This window comes from Scyliorhinus torazame, chromosome 7, assembly GCF_047496885.1.
Source record: "Scyliorhinus torazame isolate Kashiwa2021f chromosome 7, sScyTor2.1, whole genome shotgun sequence".
NCBI lineage: Eukaryota > Metazoa > Chordata > Chondrichthyes > Carcharhiniformes > Scyliorhinidae > Scyliorhinus > Scyliorhinus torazame.
Window position 1 is genome coordinate 102,587,545 of NC_092713.1, and position 27,903 is coordinate 102,615,447.

At 45.7% G+C, this 27,903-nt stretch overlaps 1 protein-coding gene across 19 annotated transcripts in view; it reads right to left on the minus strand.

Annotated features, from left to right (window-relative positions):
- Nucleotides 1–27,903, minus strand: part of pde4dip (phosphodiesterase 4D interacting protein) — an 888,328-nt gene that overhangs the window by 45,254 nt on the left and 815,171 nt on the right. For 18 of the 19 annotated variants that reach the window (XM_072511203.1, XM_072511204.1, XM_072511190.1 and 15 more), the window contains 6 exons: nt 26,696–26,947; nt 21,837–21,968; nt 20,677–20,799; nt 9,250–9,439; nt 7,858–7,979; nt 7,119–7,343 (listed from right to left, as the gene is read on the minus strand). In XM_072511203.1, coding sequence (XP_072367304.1) covers nt 7,119–7,343; nt 7,858–7,979; nt 9,250–9,439; nt 20,677–20,799; nt 21,837–21,968; nt 26,696–26,947 — 1,044 coding nt within the window. The remainder of the gene's footprint in view (nt 1–7,118; nt 7,344–7,857; nt 7,980–9,249; nt 9,440–20,676; nt 20,800–21,836; nt 21,969–26,695; nt 26,948–27,903) is intronic. The other variant, XM_072511195.1, reaches the window with a different exon arrangement.

Below are 27,903 nucleotides of genomic sequence, written 5' to 3' on the forward strand. Positions count from 1 at the left end.
CTATGAAGAAAGGTTGAGTAGATTAGGATTGTTTTCGTTGGAAAGACGGAGGTTGAGGGGGGACCTGATTGAGGTCTACAAAATTGAGAGGTATGGACAGGGTGGATAGCAAAAAGCTTTTTCCAAGAGTGGGGGTATCAATTACAAGGGGTCACGATTTCAAGGTGAGAGGGGGAAAGTTTAAGGGAGATGTGCGTGGAAAGTGTTTTTACGCAGAGGGTGGGGGGGTGCCTGGAACGCTTTGCCAGCGGAGGTGGTAGAGGTGGGCACGATAGCATCATTTAAGATGCATCTAGACAGATCTATGAACGGGCGGGGCACAGAGGGAAGTAGATCCTTGGAAAATAGATGACAGGTTTAGATAAAGGATCTGGATCGGCGCAGGCTGGTTCCGTGAGATAGTCAAGGAACGGTTGCCACCGCCTGGAGAACCCCTGAGCCCATCCTCTCAACGCAAATTTTATTCGTTCCAATCTTATGAACCCTGCCATGTCGTTTATCCAGGCCTCCACGCCCGGGGGCTTCGCTTCCTTCCACATGTGTAGAATCCTACGCCGGGCTACTAGGGACGCAAAAGCCAAAACGTCGGCCTCTTTCGCCTCCTGCACTCCCGGTTCTTCTGCAACCCCAAATATACCCCACATTCCTGTGCTGTAATTTTCTTTGTTCTTTTGTTCTTGTTCACACGACTCCGGGTTCTTGTCCCGTTTTAAAATCAAGGAGGTGGTAGCCTGCGACATCGTCTGGGGCAACACCCCTCTGTCCCTTACCTCATTAAAAACCTTGACCAGAAGTGGCCCCAATATCTCGGAGAACTTTTTGTAAAATTCTACCGGGTACCCATCCGGCCCCGGGGCTTTACCTGATTCCATGGCCTTTAAGCCCTCAAATATCTCCTCAGCTCTGATCGTGGCGCCCAGCCCTTCTACTAGCTCCCTACCCACCTTTGGGAATGTCAGGCCGTCTAAGAAGCGTCTCATCCCCTCCGGCCCCGCGGGGGGTGCCGAGCTATAGAATTTGCTCTGAAAGCCCTGTTCACACCCGCCGCATCCCCTACAAAGTTACCGCCTCCATCCACCACTTTACCTATTGCCCTAGCCGCCTCCCTCTTTCTGAGCTGCTGAGCCAGCATCCTGCTGGCTTTCTCTCCATGTTCATATACCACACCCCTCGCCTTTCTGAGCTGCTCCACTGCCTTACCCGTGGACACCACCCCAAGCTCCGCCTGCAGCCTCCTCCGTTCCCTCGAGCTCCGCACTCGGGGTCCCCGCATTCCTCCTGTTAATCTGCAGTATCTCCGCGAACAATCGGTCCGTTTCTGCCCTGTCCGTCTTGTCTCTGTGAGCCCGGATTGAAATCTGCTCCCCTCTCACCACTGCCTTGAGCGCCTCCCACACAACCGGTCAGAAATGGCGATTGCCGAATACTGCGCATCCACCACCCCTGTCAGTAGATCCCTACTCAGTATTTTTTAAAAATCGATCCGGGAGTAGACCCTATGAATGTGCGAGAAAAAGGAGAACTCCTTCCCTGTTGTCCTGCCAAACCCCCCCCCCCCCCAATCTGCTCCATGAACTCCCTCAGCTCTTTTCCCATTGCTTTTAAAAAAAAAATAATAATTTTATTCAAGATTTTTTGGCCAAACATAACAGTACGTAGTGTTTCTTTTAAACAACAATAAAGCAATATAAATAACAGTGGCCAGTTTTAAACAAATAAATAAATAATATATGAACAGAAACAAAAACCAAACTAAATGGCAACTGCCTTGTCAAAAATAAATACTCTCCAAAGATACAATCCAACAGTCCAATATACATTACCTAAAACAAGTGCCTATACATATACAATAACATCCCTGAGAGTCCGTCCGATTCCTCCCCCCCCCTCCCCCCTGGGTTGCTGCTGTTGTCTTCCTCTTTTCCATTCCCTCTATCTTTCTGTGAGGTAGTCGACGAACGGTTGCCACCGCCTGGTGAACCCTTGAGCTGAACCCCTTAGTACGAACTTAATCCGTTCTAACTTTATAAACCCTGCCATGTCGTTTATCCAGGTCTCCACACCCGGGGGTTTGGCTTCCTTCCACATTAACAATATCCTGCGCCGGGCTACTAGGGACGCAAAGGCCAAAACATCAGCCTCTCTCGCCTCCTGCACTCCCGGCTCTTCTGCAACCCCAAATATAGCCAAACCCCAGCTTGGTTCGACCTGGACCCCCACCACCTTCGAAAGCACCTTTGCCACCCCCACCCAAAACCCCTGTAGTGCCGGGCATTACCAGAACATGTGGGTGTGATTCGCTGGGCTTCTCGAGCATCTCGCACACCTATCCTCTACCCCCAAAAATTTACTGAGCCATGCTCCAGTCATATGCGCTGTGTAACACCTGTATCAGGCTTAGCCTGGCACACGAGGACGATGTGTTTACCCTACGTAGGGCATCAGCCCACAGCCCCTCCTCAATCTCCTCCCCCAGCTCTTCTTCCCATTTCCCTTTCAGCTCATCTACCATGATCTCCCCCTCGTCCCTCATTCCCCTATATATGTCCGACACCTTACCATCCCCCACCCACGTCTCTGAGATCACTCTATCCTGCACCTCCTGCGTCGGGAGCTGCGGGAATTCCCTCACCTGTTGCCTCGCAAAAGCTCTCAGTTGCATATACCGAAATGCATTCCCTTGGGGCAACCCATATTTTTCCGTCAGCCTCTTTTCCCATTGCTGACACTCTGCCTGTTTTTGAGCACGACCGGTCCAAGCCTGGATCAATAACTGTATTGAAGTCCCCTCCCATAACCAGCTTGGGGGAATCCAGGTCGGGTATCTTCCCCAGCACCCTCTTTATGAAATCCGCATCATGCCAGTTTGGCGCGTATATGTTGACCAGGAACACCTTCCTCCCTTCCAGCTTACCGCTAACCATAACGTAGCGTCCTCCCCTGTCCGAAACAATACTCCCCACCTCAAACTGCACCCGCTTGTTCACCAGAATCGCGACCCCCCTGGGTCTTAGTATCTAGCCCCGAGTGGAATACCTGACTAACCCAGCTCTTCCTCAACCTAATCTTGTCCACTACCTTCAGGAGCGTCTCCTGCAACATTATCACGTCCACCTTCAGAGCCCAAGATGCGCGAACACTTTTGCCCTTTTCACTGGCCCACTTAGCCCTCTAACGTTCCACGTGATCAGCCTAGTTGCGGGGCACCGCGCAGCCCCCCTTGCCGGTCAGCCATCCCCTTTCCTGGGCCTGCCACCAGCCCCTGCCCCGCGCCTCTGTAGCCCCATCTCCTGGCAGCGCCCATCCCCGACCTCTTCTTCACTTCTAAAATCAAATCCCTCACTCGTCAGCCGAACAACCCCCCCTCCCACAACACTCCGTCACCTAACCCCATCGCTAATCTGATTGTATACATACCCCCCACTGTGCTTCCACAGACTAGCTCACCCAGCTAGCCTGGTGGCCCACGGCTCCGGCACCAGTATGTCTCCCACCTATTGTTACCTACCTGCCCTCACCCCGCCCATCGAAACCATCGCCCTCATCAACCCAGCCCCGACACCCGCCCACTTTAAGAAGCAGACGCCAACCAAGGTAAGTATAAAGAAAAACAAAGCCAAACTCTCGCCATAATACAGATCAAAGTAATACAACTCAAAATCATATAAAGTCTAAAGTCCTCACCACCATACCCCTCACAACACAGAAAACCCACCGAAATCGAATAATTTTTTTAAGCTACTTTCCCCTTCTTAAACTGAACTCAATTATCGAAGACAAAAGCCAAGAACGAAAACGAACGAACGGTTTCTCAAACTTAGAGCAGAGTGTTCCCAAGTTGGCACCAGTCCTTTCCACCTGGCGAACTCCATAGCGTCCTCGGGCGACTCAAAGTAACGATGTTGGTCCTCTTGCGTAACCCAAAGTCGTGCCGGGTACAACAGTCCGAATTTAACCTGCTTCTTGAACAGGATCGACATGACTTGATTAAAGCCTGCCCTCATCTTGGCCACCTCCACGCTTAAGTCTTGGTACACCCGCAAAATGCTGTTGTCCCACTTACAGCTCCGCATGCGCTTGGCCCACTGGAGAATGCGCGCTTATCCAGGTACCTGTGGAACCTGACCACCATCGCCCAAGGGGGTCTCCCTGTCGTGGCTTCCTCACCAGCGCTCTGTACATCCGATCCACCTCCAACGATCGGGGAAAGCCCCATCTCCCAGCAGCTTCTGGAACATGTTCGCCACAAACTCCCCAGGATCAGCTCCCTCCGGGAGGCCAACAATCCTTAGATTCTGCCTATGGGACCTGTTCTCCAAATCCTCTACCTGTTCCAGCAGCCTTTTTTGCCGGTCCCTCAGCATCTCCACCTCCATCTCCACAGCCGTCTGGTGTTCCGCCTGTTCAGCTAGTGCCTTCTCCAGTTTCTGGATCATCCGGTCCTGGGCATCTAGCCTCCGCTCCATCCTCTCCACCGTTTCCTTAATCGGGTCCAGACATTCCCGTTTCTGTCTGGCGAAGCCTTCTCGGATGACCTGCATCAGCTCCTCCGTTGATGGTTGGGCCGAAGCCCCAGGGGCCTGGACACCGGCCATCTTGTCCGCTGCTGCAGCCAACACCCAGCTCGAGCCTGACTTTTTGTTTCTTCCCTTTCGATCCCTTCGCGCTCTCTGTTCCAGAAACCAATATATACAACAGACACTTGTTCACTGTTTCTTCAAGTCCAGTGCTTAAAAATGCAAAAAAAGTCGGGGGGAAAGGTCCAAATGTCTAGCCCAGAGCGGGAGCCAACAAATGTGCGACCTACTCCCTCATAGTCGCCACCGGAAGTCCAAACTGAACTTTCTTGCGATACAGTGCTACCTTAGCCTTGTTAAAAGCTATGCGCCTCCTGGCAACCGAACCAACATTTTGAAATATTCGCACCCCGTGGCCTCTCGCTGCCTGGGGAAAGCGGGCAGTATAATCAAAGATCCCTCCCACCCGGCTTACTCACTCTTCTAACTTCTTCCATCGGGCAGGAGATACAGAAGTCTGAGAACACGCATGAACAGACTCAAAAACAGCTTCTCCCCTGCTGTTACCAGACTCCTAAACGACCCTCTTATGGACTGACCTCATTAACACTACACCCTGTACGCTTCATCCGATGCCGGTGCTCATGTAGTTACATTGTATACCTTGTGTTGCCCTATTATGTATTTTCTTTTGTTTCCTTTTCTTTTCATATACTTAATGAATTGTTGAGCTGCTCACAGAAAAATACCGTTCATTGTACCTCGATACACGTGACAATAAACAAATCCAATCCATCTGCTGTTCCGGTGATTTTTGCTCATCTCAAGATTTTTTTCTTCCAGAGCAACTGTGCATGAATTTCATTGGAATTGAGACCTCCAACCCTTCCAGCATTCCAACCCCTTAAATTCTGTCTTCTCAACCAATTTTCGAGGTCCTCAATCCTAGCCGTCAGACCCTTATTATCGGTCACCATCTTCGCCATTTCCACTTCCAAGCAAGCAATCTGGTCTCTCTGACTGAACAGGACAACTCCTACCTCCTGCAGCTCCACACCCTGCTGCTTCACTACCATATCTACCTTGGCCAGGGCCCCTCGGATCGAAGAATTCGCGGCCTCAATTGCCGTCTCATGACCCACCAAAACGTCCCCTGCGCAACTTCTGTAACTCAGCCATCAAAGTCTCCACGGTTAGAGAAGTGGACACTCCTTTTTAAACACTTGTAACACTTTACAGAATCTTAAGTTCACACTTGGTGCAAGACTTTAAGATATAAAGATATAACATGATGGTAATCTTGATAAAAATGCCATTGTAGCCTTGCCATGATACAACTGTGCAATTTGTCTAACATATGTGCCGAATTCAGGATTTTAGTTAAATTGGATTATAAACATTTGGCAATTTAAAGGTTAAACGCCTAGGTTAGAGTTTGTTTGGCTGCAGTAGTCATGTTTTGAAAATAATCTTGTTTTGAAAAGAATCTTGTTTTGAAAAGAATCTTGATTTGCAAGACCAGAAAGCTTTTAGGAGCCAGAGGTGAAATTGACCACCATAAAAGCCTGGGTTAATGCACTGCTGTTTGACCAGGGGGAGTCCCTGGAGCGTTAATGTGTTTTCAGCCTGGGGAGTTCATTTGTCTTCAGCTTGGGGAGATGATGTCATTGCTGGGTTGAGCCAAGTCATTCAGACATTTTGAGAAAAAGAGTTGAGTTATGATCTGGCTAACACTGAGTCCACAAGTAAGACCTTTTACTCTCACAATAGAATAGTTAAAAAAGATTAATAGTATTTAAAGCCATGCAGACTTGTCAGAGGACAAGGGCAGAAGCTGAAACAAACCATCGAAGCACCTATCCAGTAGGAGTTCTAAAGGAGAAATCAAGAATTACTCTGTAACATTGGGATATAGAATGGATTGAGGGCTGTATGTTTTGACTTTCTTGTTGTTTTATTGGGAATAGAGATAGTTAAGGGTATTGTATTTACTGTATTATTATTGTTTAAGGAGTAATTGTGAGCTATTTTGTGTGTGATGTTAAATAGTTTAATATTGTGTTAATAATAACGTTTTGTTTTGAAATACAAAATCCCTATTTCATGCAATCATTTCTGGAGTGAAGTATTCTTTCCGCACAATCAGACAAAATAAACTAAAATACTGGGGTTTCTACCCAGTATCCTAGCCACTGTTGACATCTGGTCTGGGATTGTAATAGACATCTCACCATTTGCAACATAGAGCCCAATTGAAAGGCTACAATTACTTTCAGGGGAGTTAAATATATTAAGAATACAACGTTCACAATTGGATTTCCCATAGTGGACCTAGACTTCGCTGTCGTGCAACTCAATTAAATGTGCGCTGCTTCAAAATTTTACATTTCAGTTTGACGCTGAGGAGAATTGTAAAATCAGAGGAGAAATTGAGCACATTCCTTTCAATCAAAATAATTTCTGGAAATTAAAGCTTTACACTCTGCCCATGACTTCCAAACTCTAGCCTTTCACTGCTCTATTCATTAGACCACCAAGCTACATTTTACTGCATTTATTTTAACCTCTCTTTCTTATCCACTGTATTTTTAGTTGTCTCACCCTGAAACACCTGTTTACTGCTGTTGTGTTCACCGGATGCTGAGGTCAAATGATTGATATTGAGGCTGGCTGGTCGATGTTCATCCATCTGTTCCTTCAGCTGTTTCCGTAGGCAACCATTGGTGTGGATACTGTGCTCCAGCTGAATGCGAAGGCCTCTGATTTGTGTCAGGAAGTCACTGATGTCAAAGGCGCAGGATCCACCACCGTGGTGCTGAACACTTCCTGAGTAAACAGAGGGGAGAAAAGCTACTTTGTAAAATTGTGATTTTCTTCATTAAAAAAAATTCATTCATAGGATATGGGTGTCGCTGGCTAGGCCCGCATTTATTGCCCTTCCTTAATTGCCCTTGTTCAGAGGACATTTAAGAGTTAACCACATTGCTGTGGATCTGGAGTCACATGTAGGTCAGACCAGAAAAGGAAGGTCCTAATGTCCTAAAGGACATTAGCGAAACACATGAGTTTTTACAACACTCGACAGTGGTTCATGGTTAGACTTTTAATTCCAGATTTTTCTTATTGAAATTAAATTCCACCATCTGCCATGGTGGATTCAAACCTAGGTCCGCAGAGCATTACCTTGGGTCTCTAGATTACTAGTCCAGTGATATTACCACTGTACCACCATCTCCCCCATTTCACGATTATTTCACTACATCTGCCAATGGTTTTTCAGAGTAGTTGACTTGAAGGAATAACAGAGCCTTCTATGCTGATGAGATGAAGCAGTTCCTACCTTGGAAAGGTTTCCTTTTCCCATACAGCCTCTCGTACACTTGAATTTCAGACTGGAGAGAATGAAGTAGCTGGTGGCTCTCATTTAGTTGCTGTTGGAGCATGGTGACCTCCTGTAACAGCCTGGGCAGATGAACAAAGCAGACATGTCAGAAAAGGAGAATAGATGATGGATCTATAAATTGCTCACATCTTGGAGGAAGATTTCCTCTATGTCTTATTTTCAGAAAAAGTGTAAATGTTTCTTATAAATAGGGTTATGGTTTTGTTTACAACACACACACACACACACACACACACACACACACAACTTTCACCTTCTTATTGTTTACAAAGCTCAATCGTTTTCAGTGGGATCTTCAATGAATGCCATTCCCAAAACATGAACTAGAATCCCTACAGTGCAGAAGGAAGCCATTCGGCCCATCGAGTCTGCACCAACCTTTTGAATGAGCACTCTACCCATTTACACCCCACCCCCATCCACCCTACCTATCCCCATAATCCAGAACATTAAAGGAGCAATTTAGCATGGCCAATCCACCTAACCTGCAAAACTTTGGACTGTGGGAGGAAACCGGAGCATCCGGAGGAAATCCACGCAGACACGGGGAGAACGTACAAACTCCACACAGACAGAGACCGGGATTGAACCCGGGTCCCTGGCACTGTGAGGCAGCAGTGCTAACCACTACGCCACCGTGCTGCCCAACTTGTCAATATTGGGGGTGGGTTGGAGGGGGGCATCGGGTCATTGCCCTATCAGCTGGTTTAATTATGTGGATGGAATGCTACCATTCTCCTTCATAAGGTACTAGCATGTGGTTCAGAACAAATTAAGAACATCACTGCATTGCTTTCATACCACAGCTGGCTTGAAAAGGCCCCACCCAAGTGCAACACAGGTTAGATGTAAGTAAAGCTCCCTCTACTCTCCAGCAATAAACCTCAATTGCACTTCAGAAAAATCTTCCTCCACACACCAGCTGTTATCTTCACTCCCAATTTTTTTACCAAATCGGTGCAAATTCTGTACTGTGGACTCACATCCATTAAGAATTGGATGGAATCTATCTAAATTAGCACCTTTACTGTTTGCAGGAAGAGACTTCATTAGTCCATTAGTCAGTAGAGAATTCAAATCCGTACAAGGAAGGACAGTCTTCTAACTAAAACATTCAATTCCCTCAGAAATAGCACATCCCAAATCAGACAATGCATAGAAGATACTCTTTTGGTTATGACACAGCCAGCAATTACTTATTGAAGAACTCGCATACTGGAGGAATTGCATCGGTGGGTTCAAGCTCCATGTCATGCAACCACTCAGCAAGCAGAATGGACATCACTGGCCAAGGCATAGATTAGAAAATTGGAAAATTGGTCTCAATACCTATTACTTTTGTTTTGGCAGCATTGCTGTTCTTCTCTCAGCTGTAATGCTTCCTCCTGTCTGTCCCTGACTTCAGCCTGTAAGCTGTTGTTCTCTTCCCTCCACTGATCCAGTTCTGTCTCCAAGAGTTTATACCTAGTCCTGGTTGTTAACAGGCTCTCCCTCAGTTGCTCCATTTCTTTGGACTGTTCTATGGAGTTAAAATAAAATAAATAATTTCAAACAAATGTTACTTACCCCTAGTTGAAAATGTTAAAATAACTGTGTATTGTTTGTGAAGATTTTCTATCAAGTCGTAAATTTTACTTTTAACCCAAAACAAAAATGACTTGCAATGATTGAATAACATAGAATAACATTCCAAAATGCTTCACTGAGAAACTACAAGGAAAATGTACTCCAATCCAAAAGAGGAAGGACTAGGACGTTTAACTAAAAATGTGATCAAAGCAGGGGCAGATCTACTATGAAACTAATGAAGCTTAAGCTTCAAGGCCCCTAATCCCAGAGGGGCCCCAGAAGCGACTTTAGTCCACATTGCTTAAATATTTTGGGTCTACTGAATGAGAAGGGGTTTAAAAAAAAAATATTATTAATAATAGTGTAATTCAATACAAAATAATAGGTAAAATAAAAATTAAAAGGTTATTAAAGTATCATGTAGGCTAGCCGTAAATGAAAAAACGTTCAAATTAAGGATGTTTCATTCTAAATATATTTAATATAAAATAATTATAAATAATTTAAAACACTATTAACGTTTATGACAGAAATACAAACAGTAGATTACGTGTCATAACAAAAAAGGGGAGCCGTTGAAAAGGCAATCACAATACTAACGTGAATTTTCAATGTGATAGCAGATAGTGATCTAGACAAGAATTTTTTTCAACAAAGTGTTCATAAGAATACAATATTTTAATTACCCCTACTCAAAAATAAATGTTATATTTAGAAAAGTAATAAAGGTGAAATAGTGTTAGATTTTTTTTTATGAAGAGGTGAACGGCAGGTAGGCTACGACCTCATAGCCTAGGCTAATATTATATTACAAGCGTTTATGAAAAAGTAATAAAAGAGTGAATTTATGTTAAATTACATATGTTTATTATGAAAAGTGTTCAAATAATGGTAAATGTTGTTACATTACCTTAGCCTATGAGTTTTTGTGGCCTAGTCTTGCCTAACTTAGTCTAGCCTAGCGTAGGCTAGCTTGAACATAGCCTAGTTTAGCCTATTTAGCTTATTTATTATAAATCTTAAAAAATGGCGCTTTACTTTCTGAGAAGGGTTTTAGAAAAAAAAACCTTTCTCAGAAAGTAGACCTAAAAAACTTTCCTTTCAAAGCATGCGACAATAGTCGCACGACTCAAATTGATTAATTTGTTGTTGTATATATTTCAACAATCCCAAAGTTTGAGAGTCAGTAGCACAGATGTTGTAAAGGTAGAGGGTCGCGGTAAGTTGTCTGTTCAGCTGTGGCTAATGTAATTTTTTTCCCTTTCTAACAGAGGTCAAGACCCTAGCGGAATAACAATGAGTTCACAAAAGTACTTAAGTGGATACCAAAAACGCGAACTGAATGAAAAGCGATCTGACAAAATTTCTAAATGTCAAAAACTAACAAACTACTTTGCAATGTCAAGTTTAACACCTACAGTTGAAACATGCCAAGCAAACACCATTGAAGCCAGTGATAGTGCACAAACTGTGGGAGCTCTTTCTAGCAATATTCAGCCCACTGTTGACGCTTTTGATACAGATGACGATCACAATGGTCAACATAAAAGTACCGCGGAACAAGTAGAAACTGAGCAGAAACATGAAACAGGAAGCAAATTCAGTGATTTCAAAGAATACAGTGACTTCGAAAACTGGCCCATAACAGTTGATAATGATTTCATACAGAATTGTTTAATGCAAGACATAGGTGTTTTTCAAAATAAAAAAACAGCTGATGTATATACCGAATCAAGCAGGGTTTACAAGAAGCAAAACAGAAATTTCTCAAACAAATATTTTGAAAAAAGATTGAAAAATGGCCAGACTGTGATGAGATCCTGGTTAGTTTACTCAAAGAGCAAAGGCTGTATATATACTGTTTTGTTTGCAAACTCTAAATGCCAAACATCACTTACAACAGGTGGGTTTTCTGACTGGATGAATGTACTCAGAACTCTGGAGAATCATGAAGACAGCATGGAACATAAGAGGGTGATGTTGTGTTGGATAACAAGAAAGTCAAATAATAATACTGTGGATGAGCAACTTGAAGAACAGATGAAAAAAACCATACAGTACTATTTTGAAGTACTGAAAAGAGTTGTAGCTGTTATAAAGTTTTTAAATGAAAAAGGTTTGGCATTTAGAGGTCATGAGAAGTGGGGCTCACCAAATAATGGAAACTTCATGGGGGCCATTGAACTTATTGCAGAGTTCGACCCATTTTTACATGAACATCTCGAGAAATGTAAAAATGAGAAAGTAAATGCTACTTACCTATCCAAACCCGTGTATTAAGAATTGATAGAAATCATGGGAAAACATGTGCAAGATGAAATTGTGAATCAAATTAACACCCTAGACACCAAATACTACTCCATTATTGTTGACTCTACGCCTGACCTGACACATGTTGACCAGCTGGTAATGGTGGTTCGATACTGCTATAATGGAAAACCCAGAGAGAGATTTTAAACATTTTTACCGATAGAAAACCATTCATCCATGACCTTGTTCAACAAAATACAACAAGTCCTGGGTGAAGATAAGCTTTCACTTGAAAATATCCGTGGTCAGTCCTACGGTAATGCATCGAACATGAAGGGCTCGGAGAAAGGGTTGCAAGCACTCTTTAAAAACATTAACAGGTACGCAGACTATGTACCATGTGCAGCCCATTCACTTAACCTTGTTGGAGAAAAGGCAGTGTTTACTGTACCTGAAGTTGTTGACTATTTTGGCATTTTGCAAGAGCTATATGTTTTCTTTTCTGGATCTCCACGAAGATGGGGGATTTTAAACACACAGGGCAATCTACATTTTTCTCTAAAGAGCTCAAGTGTAACTAGATGGTCTGCACACTATGAAGCAGTCGGGGCAATTAAAAATGGATATATGGGTATTTTACAAACTCTCAAACATATTTTTGAAGACTCAGAAGAGAAGCCTGAATGTAAACGCGATGCAAAGAATTTATACCACAAGTTGGTAAAGCTGGAATATGGTATTTTAACAGTCATTTGGGAAGAAGTGCTGGAGCATTTCAACAAAACGAGTAATAAACTCCATTCCCCTGGTTTTGATGTATTTGAAGGTTATCTTCTGCTATCATCTTTACTTTCGTTTGTTAAAGAACTCAGAGAAAATTCAGCCGATAGGATTGCACACTATGAATCAGAAGCAAAAGGTTTGTGTGAAGATATCACCTCAAGTTATTCTGATGCTTCCAAACCATTGTTACAAGGAAATTTTCAGATGGAACAAGTGGTATTGCTTCTTTGAGAGGAGCTGACAAATTTAGGCTAGAGGTTCCATATCAACTCTATGCCTGCTTGATAATCCAGTTACGCAAGAGAATTGACCCATATGAGCAGATTGCGAAAAGGTTCAAGTTGCTCTCAGAATTCTGAAATTGATGAGGACAATACTAAACTTATAATATCGTATTACAAAGATGATATTGACCACAAATTAGTAAACGAGTGTTATCAGTTCAAAGAATATTTGCACCTTAGGAAATCCCAGAACACAGAAGAAAACACGCCATCTAAAATGCAATGCGCTGAAGTTCTTCAGCTTATTTGTGAGCAACACCTAATTGAAGTGTTCCCCAATATTACTACTGCGCTTATACTGTACTTGACAATGCCTATCACAAGCTGTGAAGCAGAAAGGAATTTTTCAAAGCTATCCTTTATAAAGAAGAAATTTTGGTCTATCATGACTGAAGAGCGCTTAAATTCTTTATGCATATTGTCTCTAGAAAATGACATTGCAAGGAAGCTCTCATGTGACAAAACTGTACGTGAATAGGTTGCTAGAAAAAACAGAAAAAAGAGTATTTTGTAAAATGTGTTTCATGTAGTATATTCATAGGCGTCTAAAATAAAAGATTATATTGACTGTGGTCTTTTCTATGTTTTATTTCATCATTCTATGATGCATCATGCATGTATATAACATTTCCCTAATTTTCATCCCCCCATAACTCGAAAACTATAAGGCATAGGACACTTTTATTCACACCAGTGACTTTGACATGTGAGATAATCCAGTACAGCAATTTTATGTCAAATTTAGGTTAAATTTTAGGTTAAATTTTTTAAAAGTTTGTGGTGATCTGTCGTGGAACAACCCCATTGAAGAAGATAACAGTGGTTACCCAGACCTTGTTGCTGGTTGTAAAGGGGCCCCCATAACAGTTCAAGCTTCAGGGCCCCAAAAATGTAGGTCCACCACTGGATCAAAGAGGTAGGTTTTATGGAGAATCTTAAATACACTGCAGACATGATGGGCCAAATGGCCTCCTTTGGCGGCGTAACAATTTTGTGATTCCGTAGTCATTCTGTAGTATAGAGAGGTGAAGGGGGTGTGGTAGTATCAGGTATTGCAGTACCCGAGAGGCTGTAGACCATTGGGTAAGCCTAGCAGCTTACCATTGGCTGTTTGGTATGTGGCTCCGCCCTGACAGGCGGGGTATAAGAACAGGTGCCGTCCCAGCAGCTCTCATTCTGTACCGAAGCTGCTGGGGAACAGATCTAGTCTATTAAAGCCTTCAGTTATGATACAACCTCGTCTTTGAGTTTAATTGATCGTGCATCAATTTAATAGACTACTTTAAGCTGAAAGAATGGATCTCCGAATCAAGCCGGAGTGCCTACAACTCAGCCCCCACACGGAGAACGTGGCTGCGATTTATAAGCACTGGCTGGCATGTTTTAAAGGCTACCTCGAGACGGCCGGAGGCACCCCCTCAGGAGGACAGAAACTGCATCTCCTGCACTTGAGAGTAAGCCCTGGAATCTTCTCCCTCATCGAGGAGGCGGAGGACTATGATGATGCGATCGAACTGTTCAAGGGATATTATATACGCCCTGTCAACCAGGCCTACGCATGTCACCTGCTTGCAACTAGACGGCAAAGCCACGGGGAATCGCTGGAGGACTTCTACCGTGCGCTACTGGTGCAGGGCAGAAACTGGCTGCCCGCAAGCTTCGGGCAGCGAGCACACAGAACTTCTAATCCGGGATGCCTTCATGGCAGGTATGAGCTCTTCAGAGATCCGCCAAAGACTTTTAGAAAAGGACACCCTGGGATGAGAGAAGCACGGGCCCTGGCAGGGTCCATGGATGTTTCCTCCAGAAACGCACAGTCCTATGCGACCGACCGCGCAGCGGCCCCCTGGACTGCGTGGCATCCCGCAGCAGCAGCCCCACTGACCTTCCCAGTGTCCCTGCAGGCCTGCGCTGTAAGACGGCCCGCTAGCTCCGTTAGGCCCCGTTGCTTCTTCTGCGGGCAGGCGAAGCACCCCCGCCAGCGCTGCTCAGCCCGCACCTCCACCTGCAAAGGGTGCGGCAAGAAGGGCCATTTTGTGGGGGTCTGCCAAGCACGAGCCGTGGCTGCGGTCTCCAACGACTCCAGACCGCCGCGGCAACCTTCCCTTCGGCCCCCAGACGGCCAGCACTCACCGCCACCCCCCTATCCTAGGGCCACGCCCGACCCACGGCCGTGGCCATCTAGCCCCTCGGACGCCACACTGGACGGATGGGCGCCGCCATTTTGTCCATCCCCGACCACCATGTGCGATCCATGGGAGACGCCATCTTGGATGGGGCCCCAGGCCCCCAGCACAGCCGACTACATGCTGCCCGATCACAACCCACAACTGCTCCATCTGGCCTCGGTGACGCTGGACCAAAATCGACCTCGGACACTCGCAACAGCAACGACGATGATCTTCATCAACGGCCACGAGACGTCTTGCCTGATCGACTCTGGGAGCACGGAGAGCTTTATACACCCCGACACGGTAAGGCGCTGTTCACTTGTTATCCACCCTGTAAACCAAAGAATCTCCCTGGCCTCTGGGTCACACTCAGTGGAGATAAAGGGGTTTTGCCTCGCAAACCTCACTGTCTAAGGCAGGAAATTCAATAATTTCCGCCTTTATGTCCTGCCGCACCTCTGCGCGGCTACACTCCTGGGGTTGGACTTCCAATGTAACTTGCAAAGCCTCACTTTTAAATTCGGCGGCCCTATAGCCCCCCTTACTGTCTGCGGCCTCGCGACCCTTAAGGTTGACCCGCCTTCCCTGTTTGCGAACCTCACCCTGGATTGCAAACCCGTCGCCACCAGGAGCAGACGGTACAGTGCCCAGGACCGGACCTTCATCAGGTCAGAGGTCCAAAGGCTACTGAGAGAAGAGGTCACTGAAACTAGCAACAGTCCCTGGAGAGCTCAAGTAGTGGTGGTAAAGACCGGGGAGAAACATAGGATGGCCATTGACTACAGTCAGACCATCAACAGGTTTACGCAGCTGGATGCGTACCCTCTCCCCCGCATATCCGACCTGGTGAACAGGATCGCGCAATACAAGGTCTTCTCCACGGTGGATCTCAAGTCCGCCTACCATCAGCTACCCCTCCACACTAGTGACCGCAAGTACACTGCCTTCGAAGCAGATGGGCGGCTCTACCAATTTTTAAGGGTTCCCTTTGGTGTCACTAATGGGATCTCGGTCTTCCAACGCGAAATGGACCGAATGGTTGACCGGTACGGCTTACGTGCAACGTTCCCGTATCTTGATAACGTCACCATCTGCGGCCATGACCAGCAGGACCACGACACCAACTTCCGAACATTTCTCCAGACCGCGAAAATCCTTAACTTAACGTACAATAAGGATAAATGCGTCATGAGCACCGACCGCCTAGCCATTCTCGGCTACGTAGTGCGAAATGGAGTTATAGGCCCCGACCCTGAACGCATGCGCCCCCTTATGGAATTCCCCCTCCCTCACTGCCCCAAGACCCTGAAGCGCTGCCTCGGGTTTTTCAGTTATTACGCACAGTGCGCAGACAAAGCCCGACCCCTAATCCAGTCCACAACCTTCCCCCTGTCGACGGAGGCCCGCCAGGCCTTCTGCCGCATCAAAGCAGACATTGCAAAGGCCACAATGCACGCCATCGACGAGTCCCTCCCCTTCCAGGTCGAGAGCGATGCGTCCGACGTAGCTCTGGCCGCCACCCTCAACCAAGCAGGCAGACCCGTGGCCTTCTCCTCTCATACCCTCCATGCTTCAGAAATTCGCCATTCCTCGGTCGAAAAAGAGGCACAAGCCATAGTAGAAGCTCTGTGACACTGGAGGCATTACCTGGCCGGCAGGAGATTCACTCTCCTCACTGACCAACGGTCGGTGGCGTTCATGTTTGATAATGCACAGCGGGATAATGCACGCAAGATAAACAATGACAAGATCTTGCGGTGGAGGATAGAACTCTCCACCTACAACTACAAGATCATGTACCATCCTGGGAAGCTAAACGAGCCTTCCGATGCCCTGTCCCGCGGCACGTGTGCCACCGCATAAGTGGACCGCCTCCGAGCCCTCCACAAGGACCTCTGCCACACGGGGGTCACTCGCTTTTTCCACTTCATTAAGGCCCGCAACCTGCCCTACTCCATCGAGAAGGTCAGGACAGTCACCAGGGACTGCCAAATCTGCGCGGAGTGCAAACCGCACTTCTACCGGCCAGAGAGGGCGCATCTGATAAAGGTTTCCCGTCCCTTTGAGCGCCTCAGTATGGACTTCAAAGGCCCCCTCCCCTCCACCGACCACAACACGTATTTCCTGAACGTGATTGACGAGTACTCCCGGTTCCCGTTCGCCATCCCCTGCCCCGACATGACCACAACCACCGTCATCAAGGCCCTCCAGGGTATCTTTACACTGTTCGGGTTCCCTGCGTACATACACAGTGATAGGGCGTCCCCCTTGATGAGCGACGAACTGCGTCAATTCCTGCTCAGCAAGGGCATCGCCTCAAGCAGGACGACTAGTTACAACCCCCGGGGAAATGGGCAGGTAGAGAGGGAGAACGGAACGGTCTGAAGACCGTCCTACTGGCCCTCCAGTCCAGGACTCTCCCCGTCTCCCGCTGGCAGGAAGTCCTCCCGGAAGCCCTCCACGCCGTTCGGTCGCTGCTCTGTACAACTACCAATTAGACACCTCATGAACGTCTCCTTGTCTTCCCCAGGAAATCCTCCTCCGGGACCTCGCTCCCAACCTGGCTAGCGACACCCGGACCCATCCTGCTTCGGAAGCACGTGCGGGCGCATAAGTCGGACCCATTGGTCGAGAGGATCCACCTGCTGCACGCTAACCCCCAGTACGCCTTCGTGGCATTCTCTGACGGCCGGCAAGATACAGTCTCACTCTGGGACCTGGCGCCCGCCGGAACTCCACGCTCACCCGAACCATCACCGCCCCCCCCCCCCCCCCCCCCCCCCACAGCACCTCACTGAGGGGTCGTTCCTCCTGCCGCTCCTTTCTAGGCCATCCCACCCACCAACGCCCCCTACAGGCGCCCCCCCTCTCGTGTCAACCATTTGCCCCACCAGCGCCATCTAGGGGTGACGAAGCTGCCATGGACGATGAAGCCACGCTCCCGGAGTCTCAAACGCCCGGACCCCCCACCAGAACAACCACTGAGGCTCAGATGATCCAGGAGGACAACCAGGCCACCCGACCGACTGATTGCTACACTGTAACTGTAACTGTAAATGAACACTGACTGTATACATCTTCCACGCTTGTAAATACTTACGGTACCTCCATATCTGATCATACCATGTTCAATGCAATTGTAACCACTGGCCACCACCCCCGCCTGACTCTTTTTTAACAGGGGGTGAATGTGGTCGTATCAGGAATTGCAGTACCCGAGAGGCTGTAGACCATTGGGTAAGCCTAGCAGCTTACCATTGGCTGTTTGGTATGTGGTTCCGCCCTGATAGGCGGGGTATAAGAACAGGTGTCATCCCAGCAGCCCTCATTCTGTACCAAAGCTGCTGGGGAACAGATCTAGTCTATTAAAGCCTTCAGTTATGATACAACCTCATTTTTGAGTTTAATTGATCGTGCAAGATACACAATGGCATCCTATTACAGTGAACTCTTAACAGCTAGAGGGACAAGGGCAGCAGGTGCATGGAACACCACTACCCACTAATTCCCCTCCAAGAAACACACCATCATGACTTGGAACTATATCGCCATTCTTTCACTGTTGTTTGGTCAAATTCCTGGAACTCCCTTCCTAACAGCACCATATGGTGTATCTGCACCATAGTGCCTGCATCCATTCAAGAAGAGGCTCACAATCACCTTCTCGAGGACAAGTAGGGTTGAGCAACTAATGCCAGCTTTGCCAGCAATGCTGACATCCCATGAATATAAAAAGTATCAATTTTGCCCAAATTACACACTGTTCATTCAATGATTTGCGTGATCCATAGCAAATAGTGATTCTGCACTGTAAATTCTATGTTCTATGTTCAATGATAGTTAGCATTCAGTGACATTTTAAGCAGTTGATTAAGAAGTCCTTCAGCCTGTGCTCTGCTCCATGCACCAAGATCCAAGTTTGTGACACAAGCTCCCAAATGGAGGTACCCAGTAGCTGACACAACCCAAAAGTTGGACTTTTCTCAGGAACCAGCTGATCTGTGACACTGCTGCTTCTGAAGGAACAGATAAATAACACTTCTTGAGGCAGTTTTCTGCAAATCTGGCAGAAGTAGAATGACCTCGCTTACATTACAGCAGTGCCACTGAAGTCAGGGAGCAACCAGCAACAGAACACCAATGTGAACGAGCCATTAAATTCAGTAGGACTTGAGAATAATAAGCATCAGTACAACAGAAAATGTTGGTATCCTGAAGAAGCAGGTTAATAAGAAAACGACTAGCATTAATCACTATCAACATCCTGGGAGCTACTGTTGACCAGAAACTGAACTAGACTAGTCATATAAATACCATGGCTACAAGAGCTGGTCAGAGGCTGCGAATCCTGTGGTGAGTAACTCATCTCCTGACTCTCCAAAGCCTGTTCAATATGTACAAGGCAAAAGTCAGGAGTGTGATGGAAAGCTCTTCATTTGCCTGGATGAGTGCAACTCCAACCACATTCAAGAAGCTTGATCCAGGCTTACTTGATTGGCACCCCTTCGACAAACATTCTCTCCCACGACCGACAAACAGTGGCAATAATGTGTACCATCTACAAGGTGCACTGCAGGAACTCATCAAGGTTCCATAAGCAGCACCTTCCAAACCCACAACCGCAACCATCTAGAAAGACAAGGGCAGAAGACACATGGGAACACCAACACCTGGAAGTTCCCCGAAAAGCCACTCACCATCCTGACTTGGAAATATATCGCCGTTCCTTCACTGTCACTGGCTCATAACCCTGGAATTCCTTCCGTAACAGAACTGTGGGCTTGCCTACGCTACAGGGACTACAGCGGTTCAAGGAGGCAGCTCCCTGCCATCTTTTCAAGGGCAATTAGGGATGGGGTATAAATTCTGGCCTAAACCCACATCCCATAAAAAAGGAATTAAAATAAAATTAGGTCATCCTACTTTTTGGTTACTTACAAGGCTTAATCCAGCCGTGCCTAATTCTCTCCTTCTTTGACACCAAATCTGTCCTTCAGTGAATTGTTAAACTGGGAATCTGATCATCTCCCTTTTGACTGTGAAACCAAATCCAAGTAGATGTCCAAGTAGTCTTAACTGAGTGACAAAGTAGGTGGAGAAACTTGCTTTCCAACTTTATAGCTCATCATTTTTACCTTTCATTTTGTAAAATGTCAGCAACCAAAAACAGGATTGCCCATGTAAAAGTGAAGAAGACAAGTTTACGGTTACACCTTTTAAAATTTGCTCTGAAAAGCACAGCTTTTGCTTTGAAAGAGTTCCATGGAAGAATGGAAGGTTTGGCCAGAACTGGTGAAAGAGTTAATTCAAAAGTAGAGGATGAAAATATGGGCAGTATCATTCCTCCAAACAGCAGGCAGAGTACACTGCCCAAAACGTTGAGGCCGACCAGTTCTTCCAAGGAACTCTTTTAAGATAATAATTGCTCTTTTCAGAGCAACATTTTACATGGCGTAACAATAAATTTGTCCTCCTCAATATTACTGCTCTCATCATGAACCTTCAAACAACCTTTAATGAAGGATTGTCCATTTTTCTCACCAATTAATGGTTTGCCAAACAAATAGTGAGAACAAGTCCCTTTGAAATGCACAATCTTTGAGAGTGCAACTTCAGTTTGGGTTGCTAATTACTGAGAAAAGCAGGGACTCCTCATTTTTCTTTAAAAGAGGAACGTTATCCCTCAGTCAGTGTCTCACCCCTGGGTACTTGTGTGAGCTGGGTCTGGAGAGTCAGGATATCATCCCTCATCATTCGGTTTTCCTCTGACAGCTGAGTCATTGTTTCCAGTCCCTGAATGTAGATGTTAGTTGGAGCAACAGCTACAAGGAAATAAGAGGGACCAAATCAGATACCAAATTGCCAGGAGTGAAAACTCCTCATTAAGGATTCCAGTCCATAAGCATCTGACAAAGTATTGAGTGAGTGGCTACCTGTCAAACTTGCAGACATGGGGATGATATGTCAGTTTGCAAATTTATTTATGAAGAATGTAAAAGTTACAAATATACAAGTATGTTGTGTATATTTAGTTCCACCAGTCTCAGAAGGAATTGGGGTGGTGAGGGGGTAAAGTGCGACTTGGTGCAGCAGAATTTTGGATGAGCTGCAGCTAATTAAGGGTGGATGTCAAGCCAGAAGAACACTGAAGTAATCTTAGAAGGCTGTATGGGCCCCACTGCCAGAGCTGAGTGTGTGGACGCTGGGTGGTGGTTGGGGGTGGGCCCGGGGAGAGGGGGGGTGGGTTAGAGGGGGAGACCCTACTTTGATGAGTGCCTGGCCCAAAAAGGCTGCATTTTACCAGCGGAATACATTTAATTGGCAGATTAGCAGTGCCACCACTTGTTGTGATCATTGCTCCAGTTGCACCTGGAGGAAGAGGACATAGATGTGTGCCTTCATGGTAAAATAAGTGGGGGTTTCAGATTCCAGGGCCAGTCAGGCATGGTTACTGAGGAGCGGCAGTGCCATTGTAGCCAGGGGCCCATCTGAGCACCCGTAAATGCTAAAATGGAGGTCACTCCATCCCAAAACACACTGGGAGGTGTCTAGGGTTTAATATCCTGCTCTGCTAAACTTCCTATCTCAGTTGCATTGCTGTGGAAATTTGATAGGTAGAGGCTAGGTGTTGTTCGTCAGAACGGAAGGGTAAATTGCAAGGAGAGTCATTCCCAGGTCAAGCATCTGTATGATCTATTTGGCTGGTGAAGAGCAGTCCCAGTAGTGCTGTGGGAGAACATGATGTATCCAACGTCTGATGCTATACGGCACAAGTTTTCTTCTAACATCATACAGTAGGTTAGTTTATCATCAAAATCACAACCAGTTAAACTAGAATATAAAGTATATGAATTCTTACCATTTTCTTTGGTTGTAGCAGCCAGGCGCACTTCGAGCTGCTCCCGGAGTCGGTTGTTCGTGTGGATGGATTCTTCTAGGCGTTGCCGCATGGTGCGAATCTCCCGAAAATGCTCCTCAAGCAACTCTGCACCTACAGACAAAAGAGGTAAAACTTAGCTGCAGTTAATATAATCATATGGAACATCAGTAGAATGTGCTAATGAATTATTTATCCAACATTCTATAGTGCTCCAAGTTCCCATAGGAAAACCGGCTCAGGAAAGTATTTGTTGAAGGCCAATCAAAACAACTCATGCCAGTTTATGCAGAAGATGGTCAATAAAATATAATTGAACAGTCAGTACTGAATTCCACATCAAATCAAAGTTGTGCTTTACTGATTGGAAGAATTTGAAGCATTACCACTGATACTGAAGATATAAAGAAAGACCTTGCATTTATTTAGCACTTTTTAGAATATTAGGATGTCCTAAGACACTTTGAAAATAGTATTTTTGAAGTGTTGTAACCATTATAATGTAGAGAAAAGTGGCAGCCAACTTGGGAACAGCATGGTCCCACAATAGCAGAGATAAATGATTAAACAGGTGAACGTAGAAGATCTTAATTTTAGGATGAGTAAAGGTGTTTTTGTGGTGTCCTCGTCAACCAACCCTCGTCAACCAACATCACTAAAAAACAGAATATGTCTTGCCAACGCAGCCAAGTGCACTCTGCGTTAACTCCACGCATGCATGGAGCGCACTTGGCTGCATTGGCAAGACATATTCTGTTTTTTAGTGATGTTGGTTGATGACACTCCAAAAACACCTTTACTCATCCCAAAATTGTGACATGGGATCTTTTACGTTCACCTGAAAGGGCAGACATGGCCTTAGTTGAACATCTCATCTGGAACGCAAGAAAACAAAATCTAACTTTTACTTATGTTGCAGTGTGCAGTGTGTGTTCGCAGTAGGGTGACGTAAAAGAAAAGCCGAGGGAGCTATCCTGAACATGATACTATCCAGTCTCTGACTGAGGGCCGTCTTTCTCAGCTTTTACACAATATGCAGTGTGACAGCGCCATGTAATTTAGGAATCATCACCATTTCTTATTTTTTATAAAATGTCAATTAATTTTGACACAAATTGATCATGAGGCTTGTTAAACCAAAATCTGCCTGTTGACAACAAGCTTTTTGTAAGGTGTAGTCTATAGAATCTCAGGAACCCCGTGTGACTAATGAGATTCTCGCTTCAGTGGTTGCACATCACAGGTTTGTGGGACGTCCCAGGTTCAAATCCCGGATGAGCCCTTTGATATTATCCGGGCGGCACGGTAGCACAGTAGTTAGCACAGTTGCTTCACAGTGTCAGGGTCCCAGGTTCGATTCCCGGCTTGGGTCACTGTCTGTGCGGAGTCCGCATGTTCTCCCTGTGTCTGCGTGGGTTTCCTCCAGGTGCTCTAGTTTCCTCCCATGAGTCCCGAAAGACTATTATTAAAGTTATAGCAGGGTACTTGGATAAACTCAAGGAAATCAGGCAAAGTCAACATGGTTTTGTGAAAGGGAAATCATGTTCGACCAATTTATTGGAATTTTTTGAAATAGTAACAACTGCTTTGGATAAAGAGGAACCAGTACCGTATTTAGATTTCCAGAACATAATTAATAATAAGGTGCCACATCAAAGGTCAAAAATAAAAGTGCATAGTGTAAGAGGTAACATATTGGTATGGGTGGCAGATTGTCTCGCTAACAAGAAACAGAGAGTAAGAATAAATGAGTCTTTTTCTGGTTGGCTCAATGTAATGAGTGGTGTGCCACAGGGATCAATGACAGGGCCTTAACTTTTTACAATTTATATTAATGACTTGGATGGAGGGACAAACGGTATGGTTGCTAAATTTGCTGATGACACAAAGATAGGTAAGATGGTAAGTTGTGAAGACACAAGGCGGAGCTACAAAAAGATATAGATAGGTTAAGTGAGTGGGCAAATACCTGCCAAATCAAGTATACTGTGGGAATGTGTTAAATTGTACATTCTGGCAGGGCAAATAAAAAAGCATCTTATTTAAATGGTGAGAGATTGCAGAGCTCTGAGATGCAGAGATCTAGGTGTCTGCATGCATGAATCACAGAAAGCTAATACTCAGGTACAACAAGTAATTAGGAAATCTATTAGAATGTTACCATTTGTTACGAGGGGAATTGAATACAAAAGTAGAAGGGATTTGCTTTAGTTATATAGGGTATTGGGGAGGCCACATCTGGAGTACTGTGTACAATATTGGTCTCCTTATTTATATAGATCCATTGGAAGCAGTTCAGAGGAGGTATACTAAACTAATAGCTGAATGGATGGATTGTCTTATGAGGAAAGGTTGGGAAAGCTGGGCTTGTATCCGCTGGAGTTTAGAAAAGTAAGATGCGACTTGATTGAAACCTGTAAGATCCTGACTGGTCTTGACAGGGTGGATGTGGAGAGGACAGTTTAAAACTTGTGCCCATTTAGGACACAAATCAAGATAATTTTTTTTTCTCAGAGGGTTGTGTGTCTTTTGAACTCTTTTCCTCAAAAGGTGGTGGGAGCAGAATCTTTGAATATTTTTAGGACAGAGCAGATAGATTCTTGATAAACAAGGGGTTGAAAAGTTATCAGGGGTAGGTGGGAATGTTGAGTTGAGGTTACAATCAAATCAGCCACAATCTCATTGAATGATGGAGCAGGCTTGAAAGAGGGGCCTACTCCTCCTAATTCGTATGTGTGTATGTAAAATTTCAAGATCCAGATCTGGATCCGCAAACATCCTTGCCAAAAAAGAATGATTTCTTCCTTGAACCATACCCCATCTTTGTCTCAAGTTTGTTGAAACCCATCCATTCGTTGTGGAGTATATTGTTTACAAAGCAACAGTCTAACAAATAGGGTCGGAAACATTGGGCGAAATTCTCCCCCAACGGCGGGATGTCCGCCGACTGGCGCCAAAGACGGCGCCAATCAGACGGGCATCGTGCCGGCCCAAAGGTACGGAATACTCCGCATCTTTGGCGGCCTAGCCCCAACATTGAGGGGCTAGGCCGACGCCGGAGGGATTTCCGCCCCGCCAGCTGGCGGAAATGGCGTTTGTTGCCCCGCCAGCTGGCGCGGAAATGCGGCGCATGCGCGGGAGCGTCAGCGGCCGCTGTCAGTTTCCCGCGCATGCGCAGTGGGGAGAGTCTCTTCCGCCTCCGCCATGGTGGAGGCCGTGGCGGAGGCGGAAGGGAAAGAGTGCCCCCACGGCACAGGCCCGCCCGCGGGTCGGTGGGCCCCGATCGCGGGCCAGGCCACCGTGGGGGCACCCCCCCGGGGTCAGATCGCCCCGTGCCCCCTCCAGGACCCCGGAGCCCGCCCACGCCGCCTGGTCCCGCCGGTAAATACCAGGTTTGATTTACGCCGGCGGGACAGGCAATTTCTGGGCGGGACTTCGGCCCAACCGGGCCGGAGAATCCAGCGGGGGGTCCCGCCAACCGGCGCGGCCCGATTCCCGCCCCCGCCCAATCTCCGGTACCGGAGACTTCGGTGGGGGCGGGATTCACGGCGGCCAACGGCCATTCTCCGACCCGGCGGGGGGTCGGAGAATGACGCCCATTAGCTCCACCCACCTTCAGTGATGGAGATAATAAATCTGCTTTTTTATCAATGGAGTCTTAATAAAACAAATGACAAATAGACTTTTTGTCTAAAAAAAGAGACTCATGATCCATTACTTACTTATGATAACCTTCGTATATTATAATATGCACTCTTGTCATACCCATCCATTAAGTTGAAACCGAAGGCAATTCTTCTCAAATTATTGCGAATGCAGATAAAACTGTGGCTGAGTTTTCCTCAGTTTTGCTTAACTCCAACCATGACTCTGACAATTCAGCAGAACAACATGGGAAAAAAGCAGAGACCTGGATACACAAGGCCTGAACTTCATTTGGGGTTTACCACTTGGCCTTGTAAAGGGCAGAACGTCCATCCACACCTTACAAGTTCAGCCATATTAAAATGGATCGGACCAGTGACTGCCTACACTGGGACCACATAGGATGCTGGTGTCAGGTGAAATACTCCAGCATCCAGTAAAACACCAGAAAGGGCCACCTTGGTTCGGGATTGGTTGGGGAAATGGAGAAAATATTTGGTATTAGCCTCCTTCCAGAGAAAGCCAAGGGGGCCACAAACCAGGCCTCCGGATGAGGTGAAAAACCTCAGCAACAAAGAATTGCTGGAAGATAAAAGACCAAGGGAATTCCAGTTGGCCTTCAATGATCCTGATAGTCACATAAAACATGAGGCAAGTCGGACCCACAGCGGCAGAAAGCTTTGGCAAACCAGAGGTCCAAAATCACCTATTGCTTCCAAGCCATTCTACACTTCCTGAAGTACACATGTACTGTATCTGAATATCCAGGAAGCATTTGGCGTATCACATAGATACCATTAAGATAAAGAAAGATCTTGCTTTTATATCTTACCTTTTGAAATTTGGAATGTGCCAATACACCAAATTACATCTATATAATTTGCATTAGAATATATCAACACTAGCGATGCCTACTCACCTGAACTTGTATGCACTTCAGCCAGTCTCATTTTGTTTTGCTGCCAATTTTTCTTGTCCAAATATATATTTATTATTTATCCCCTCTTTATAGCCAGCAGGTGCAGAAGCTGTTAGTTTCAGCTCAGCAAAACTTCCTCAATATAAATGGACGTGTTAACTCAACTTTGGTGCTGGGTGTGGATCCCAATCTGACCATTCTCACCCTGGGGAAACTCTGTACTAATGATCTAATGAGAGAGATATGTTCAATTACCAGAACACAAAAAATTATTTACCTGCCATGTTAGTCCCTGACTGGTATCCTGATGATCCAGAGGACACATCTCCAAGTGTATTGATTCTCACTGGTCGATTAGTTGTTTCCCAACGTGCATTGTTGTCCATATAACTATTAGTGGTTCGCAAGATCTCCTGTAGATTGTTGGTGTTGCTCAGTTGCTGATGAAGTGCATTGTTGGACTGTGAGGCACAGCCAACCTGTTCTAAATGTGAAGATATGCCAGTGCCTGTTCCAGAAAAGGCCATACCTGCAGGAGGAATTTTCAATGGAGGTTCAGAATGTTAAGAGAGAAAAAAAGAACAGCAAATTTCAGCTTACAGACATTCAAGCAGACACAAGGGACCACTCAAAGGCAAAAACACACTCAGAAATCATCATGTCACATCACAAATGCCCATTTGCAGAATAAGCTGTTTTTCAATATTGCACTTATTTAATGATGCAACTATCCGAGGACCTGATCCTTGCCATCAATGCTAAAACAGTTAAACAATATGAGACCACACCGGTTTTCCATGAATAATGAAATCTTCCATCTCTTTCAGGAAATGTTAGATCTGGCACTGTTACCATAGCCACCCTCTGACTGCTCTTCACTAGACCTCGTAGGCAACAGTGGCGGAGTTTAATAAAGTACATTCTACAGAATCATGCAATATCTTATAATTTTGTATTTTATGCATCTTACTGATTTATGCAGAATTTCAGCATATTCATAGAATCATATAATTGGAATACTTTCCTCATTAATGTTAGTTTGTTACATTGTCCCAAAGATAAGAAGATACATTAGTTGTTCAAGCAAGTGTTGGTTAGCAACTTTTGCGTCAATAGCAATAGGTGTATATCATGCTGAGCAGTGAAAGGCTCTGAGAGCCAGACAGGGCATTCAAAGCCTGCAGTGAAAGGTTAGAAGGGGTATTGTGCGTCTCTACCACTAAATTACTCTGTATTTTGTTCAGAGGCTCATCACTGTAAATGAAAAACATACTTCTGTGCATCTACTCAATTGGTAAATTTTCTGTTGCAATTTCTTAGCACTGCAGAAAGTTTAAATCATTGGTTAGCTCCTCCTTTGACACTATGCCTGCTGTACTTTGGATTTATTAGTCCTGTTCCATTTGAATGTCAATCCTTGAATTTCTCTGGAAATTTCAATGTGCGTTGATGTCTATTCCAAACCTTGAAATATAGCCCGTCTCA